We start from the raw sequence: 6,007 nt of genomic DNA on the forward strand, positions 1-6,007 counted from the left end.
TCTATATTTTAAATAATTAATATGTAGCCTTTAAAAAAAACTTAAATAAAAAAACATTACTCTATTTTTTTATTAAAAAATTAAAGATGAAGACTTCATCTAATTTTACACATTTCATCAATTTACATCATCTTCAAATTCTAAAGACAAATGTCACTTTTATGTCATTAAAGTTGAAGAGTTGAAGTTTTGAGATCATTTTTCTTTATAAAAGGTGGCATAGGTTTGTGCTTTTACCCTATACCTACTCCAAAACTAGCTTTTCTTACTTCTAATATCAAAGTGTACAAGTATCATGTTAATAGTTTAATAGCTTGACAATCTGGAGGTTAGTGATGGAAGTCTTGTAGGGGTAGGATAATGAGCCATTTTAATAATTATCTTATAAATTATTTTAAATTATTTTAGTATTTAACACACTTTTTAACACAACAAAATCATAATAAAATTAACTAATTACCATGGTCATAATAATGAACACACGATCCTAGACACTAACTTCCACTAATGAAACCATCAAACAAGATGATAACACATAATCCCCTAGACGAGTTGATTCAACTTCTATAAGAGTTCTAAGGATACAAAGATGCCTATATGGATCTTGATGCCATCTCCTTATCAACAATAACTTATTCAAGGATTTTAAGAAGATCCTAAACCTGTATAGATAAATGGAGTTGATGTTTGGCACCTTCACACACCTCCATTCCAAAAAACAACTTATACCACACACACACATATATGTATACACACACACACACACTAATATATTTATTTGTATATACACATACATACATACATATGTGTATGTGTGTATATATATATATATACATATATGTATATGTATATATACATGTATATATAAATATATACATATTTATATATATGAATATATACATATATGTGTGTGTGCATGCACACACACATACACACACACACACACACACAAACAATGATAGGAAAGGAAGAAGGAGTGTGACATCATCTAGATCTACTGTTAGATCGACTATAATGGCCTCCCCTCATTTCAAAGGCATACCAAGAAGAGAATATAGATATAAGGCATGATGAGATAACTAGGTCATTAGAGTATCATTAGAGCATCATAGAAGCATTATATAAAACATTATCTAATGCACAATACAAAAGAAGATCCAAACATCATATGCAAATTCAAATCACATAGTAGTGGCACAAAGGTGGCATCAATGATAGGGATATGCCTAAATTATTGGCATGTTATATCACAAGAATATGAGTGTACTATCTGATCATATCTCTAATTTATTATTCATTTCATCAATCCTAACAAAATAATATGATTTTTTATCTCATTGTGGATACTTTCATTGATATAGAATGTTACCAAGTAGATACGAGAATCTGTATATACTACAAGAGATTATTTTGTGCCAAGAATATTTGGGGGTCCAAATAAGTAAACCTAAAATCAATCTTATAGTAGCACATTCTCTTTCTCTTTTATAAATATCACTATCAAGTTAAACCAAGGAAAATAAAATTTAGGAACAACAATAACAAGAAAACCTATCATGTCTCAAACTTCAACTCTTGGCACTACCAATAATCTATTAGGGTTAAAAGGGTATTACATTATGTGAGTAGGATAACCTTGAGTGTGGATTGAAGGCTAAGAATAATTTGAATAATTTCAAAGGTTGAGCCAAACAGCCAAAAATAATATAGATACAAGATGCTTATTGTAGTGATAGAAGAGGTAGAGGAAAATGGAACAATTAATAGTAGAGGTCACTACAGTGATAGAAATGGTGGGATATTTAATGGAGAGGGAACTAATATATTGAAAATTTTAGGAATACTTGCATCAATCATATTATAAATTGTCATGGCAAGAATTAGATTAGTACTAGTTCTTCATATAGAGAAGACAAGTGGGTGAAGATTGAACTTGGCCTCTACATTTTGAATCTTGTTAGATGTTGTTAAATTCCTTTTATGGGGCATCTTCTATTTACTGAAGGTGTCTAACGCACAAGAATCATTGTGTTGTTGGAAATATTGCATTACCCAAAAGAAATTCAATTTTAGTTTATATGTTTAATATTCATTTGAGCAATTCTCCTATTGTTTACGTTATGATAGATCCAATAGGCTCATTTTGTGATGAGATCCTTATGGCATGGTCTAGGTATCATAGTGATCATGTGTCTAGCATGGCATGGTGTACTAATGTTTTCAAATGAAGTAATGTTAAGATTGGTTTGGTCCTATACTAGATTACTTGTTCTAAGGTTCAACATGACAAGTTACAACTTGTGATGGAGATTCACCACATGTAACATGTAATGGAACATTGTTCTATGATATAATAAGTTTCTTCGACCCTCATATATGTTTATACAACATGGCATATTCATTTGGGCCATTCTTATTATTTTTATCCTAACCTATATATTTTTTTAATCTTGGAATTTAATCATTGGATAAGTTGACATGTGATTGATGATGTTGTATGTAATTAGCATATAGATTCTAGTTTTAGGAAGTGAGAGGTATTACAAGAAATGAAACTTATGCTACATGATTAGGAGGTAGATTAGTCTAGCAAGCAACTAGAATAACTCAGGTCTATTACAAAAAATTAATGGATGGTCGACTGTGAACTTGTTAATGAGGATAGTTAATGTATATTGTTAGTTAGCTATTCAATAATAATAATGGCAATGTAAGATCTATATTTGCATGTGAACTTAATAATAATCCAGTGATATTTCCCTCAACTATGTTCATTTCTTGTAAGTTTTTTGGTTCATTTCCATTGTTTCTTACTCTAGTCACAAGCTTGGACATCGTCATTGGAGCTTAACTATTTGCGTCAACTAGAGTCTAGGCCTTGTTTATAGGGAACACTAGCAATTGAAATAACCAACATTCTTAATGGATGTTGTAGGTTTTTATATGTTGTATTTACTTTATCTAAGGTGTTCAAGGGTGAATTCAAATGACCATTGAATATTAAATACAAATAATATAATTCGAGAAAGTTAACATCTTGAAGTGCGAAAATCTCAATTCGACATTGTAAAGAAAAAGTAAAATAAATTTTTTTATTCTTGTGAGGAGACAAAATACTATAACCTAATTAGTATAATTAAGAGTTATGAATTTTATAGCAAATAATTATAATAGTTCAATTTAAAATTAATTCGAGTAATTCACTATTTATTTTAAAAAATGTATTATTAGTTCTATTGTTATTTTTAAATGTCATAAGAATTACTACTTTAAGATTAATTAATTTTAAAGAATAGTTGTAAAAATCTCAAATTATTCTTCAAAATTTAGATAAATAGAAATACATAATTATGACATTAAAATAGAAGGATCTAAAATCTAAGTAGAAATGGATTATAGACTGTGCATTTTTTAATCCTATATTTTCTGAGTGCACTATAAATAATAAATTCATGTTAGTCAGAGTGAAAAATATTAACAATTTGAATATTTACTTTTGCAATCTCAAGTAATATTTATGCTTCTAATTTTGAACATCAAGAAGTCCCACAAAGAACCGAATTTTACTATAATGCTAGAACTTGTCTTAACATTTAAAAACAATATCTCTAACTCATCAATCATCTATATTCAAATTTGGTATTATACTCATAAGATCAATACCATTACAAAATTCAATTCAATTGTAGACATTGCAGGTTTTTTTTAATAAATACCCTCCATAAAACTCGGGTTTTAATTATGTAGCTATGGAGGCTAGTGAACAAACGAGGACTATTCTTAAACATCATACACTAAGAAGAAATTAAGCTTCCGAAAAATAAGTTAACTTTGACTACTTAAAACTTTTAAAACTTAATATGTGATTTTTAAACCAACCATAAACCAGCTGATATCAAATTTATCTCATCTGACTATTTTGTTTATTTCCTTTGAAGGAAAGGATGAAAACATTGTTTTTATCACAATATTTTGTTTATTTTATACCAAGCAAAAGACGAAAACATTGTTTTTCATATCCTAAGCTACTAGCTGTACGCTATCTACCTTCCCGTCTTACCTATCGTGTCTTTGTCATCTCCTCGGTGGCTGCTTTGCGTTGTTTAAAAAGCTGTCTTCAGCGGATTCCATGAGCCGACTGGATTCCCCGGATGTGAAATGATTACATCATTCAATTAAGTAATAAATTACAAGACAACTGTATTGTTATCAAGTTAGGACACAACTCCATCGTTATTATAAACTGGTCTGAGTTTTAAATTAATTAATAAATTAAAATGAGGGTCACATCGGGTGCATTTCTTCGGCTATTTAGCCACGGGCATTTCGGAAAGCCATTGCATCGAGTCGAGAAAGAATGAGTGCATTTAATGATGGGAATCCACGGGCTCTGTCAGATTGCTCAGTTAATCCATTTCTGGTGGAAAGAGATGGTCGTGAATTTGCTATGCCAGACGATCAAATGCTTTCTTTCGGAGAGGATCCCATGGAGGATTTTTTATTTCAAACATTTCATTCGAACAATGAAATTGTAAATAGTGATATCTTGCCTTTGAAAGTAGAAGATTTTTGTGCAGTAGATAATTCCAGTGATGCGCCTAAAAATTCCTTCCACGAAACACAAATTTTTAATGAGATGGTACCAAACTGGACTGATCAAATGATGAATTCGAAGGGGGTGTTGAAGGCGGAAAATGGTTGGGGGGCGCCGAAGAGAAAAAGAGGCTGGAATTAGTTCAGCTTATGTTAGCATCCGGTGAATTGATAGGCAACGGGGAATATGAACACGCTGCCCTGCTTGTGAGTAAATGCAAGAAGTTGTCTTCCCAGTTAGGAAATCCTACGGGAAGGCTCGCCTATTACGTCTCAGATGCTCTACACCAGAGAATCCTGCGCATCTCCACGAACGCAGCTCTATCAGATCCAAATCGTTTTGGATTCCGCGATATCGACTCTCAATTTGACAGAAAGTGTATTGTTAGTCTCGCTGCTTACTATATTAGTGCTCTGCCGTATACCAGACTGCTGCAGTTCACTGCAGTGCAGGCAATAATAGACGCAGTGGGGAATGAGAAGATAATCCATGTAATTGATCTGGGTATACGAACTGGGTCACAATGGACAGTTTTAATGCAATATCTTGCACACAGAGCAGGTGGTTATAATATTACATGTAGGCCTCAGATTCTGAAGATTACAGCAGTGGGAATGAATGGCGAAGAGCTTAGGAAAATTGGGAATACACTTCAAGAGCTGGTGATGTCATTGGGTATTCGCTTCTTCTACAAAATGTTGGAGATCCAAAACATGGAGGAAATCAAGCCAGGTATATTTTCTGTACAGGCAAACGAAGCGGTTGCCGTTTATGCTTCACTCATCCTGAGAAATTTGTTGTATAGCCCAGTTCTGCTGGTAGAAGTTCTATCTGTTATCAAGCAACTAAGGCCTCGGATTATGGTGACTGTCGAAGGAGAAGCGAAGCTTAATTCTCCATCATTTGTGAATAGATTGAGTGAGGTGATCTACAAATACAGTGCCTTGTTTGATTTGTTAGATGTTACTATTCCAGACAGAAATGATAATAGGAGGGTACGGAATGAAGAATTAATCGAAGGAAATGAGATAAGAAATATCATAGTCTATGAAGGGAATGAGAGGAGAGTTAGGACTGTTACAACTGGGTGTGGAGGGTTTTCTTCAATGAAGCGGGGTTCACGCAAATGAACTTCAGCTTTCAGGCCTTGTACCAGGCGAGATTGTTGATGGAATATGCTTCCGGAAATTATTATACTCTTGAACCTGCTGGCCATGCCATCGTTGTAAGGTGGAAAGGAACGCCGTTATTTGCACTTTCCGCCTGGACTGTTGGTAAAACTAGAAAGAGAATAGAGTTTTAAAAGAGTGTCGTGCTCACAGAAGGCGAATAGATGCTAGAATTAGAGTGTTCTAGCATTCATGCACAGGTTTTAATTTCTATTTCCTGAGTAAGTAACATTCCAAGCTGTTC

General features: G+C 32.9%; 1 protein-coding gene across 1 annotated transcript; it reads left to right on the forward strand.

Annotated features, from left to right (window-relative positions):
- Positions 1 to 4,357: 4,357 nt before the first annotated feature.
- Positions 4,358 to 5,724, forward strand: LOC149534434 (DELLA protein RGL3-like). The gene is made up of 2 exons (XM_089806025.1): positions 4,358 to 4,589; positions 4,676 to 5,724. The coding sequence occupies exons 1-2, from the start codon at positions 4,358 to 4,360 to the stop codon at positions 5,722 to 5,724; spliced, it is 1,281 nt and encodes a 426-aa protein (XP_089662151.1).
- Positions 5,725 to 6,007: the final 283 nt, after the last annotated feature.

Source organism: Cupressus sempervirens, chromosome 10 (genome assembly GCF_028749045.1).
Source record: "Cupressus sempervirens isolate cs-2001-9-10 chromosome 10, ASM2874904v1, whole genome shotgun sequence".
Taxonomy (NCBI): domain Eukaryota; kingdom Viridiplantae; phylum Streptophyta; class Pinopsida; order Cupressales; family Cupressaceae; genus Cupressus; species Cupressus sempervirens.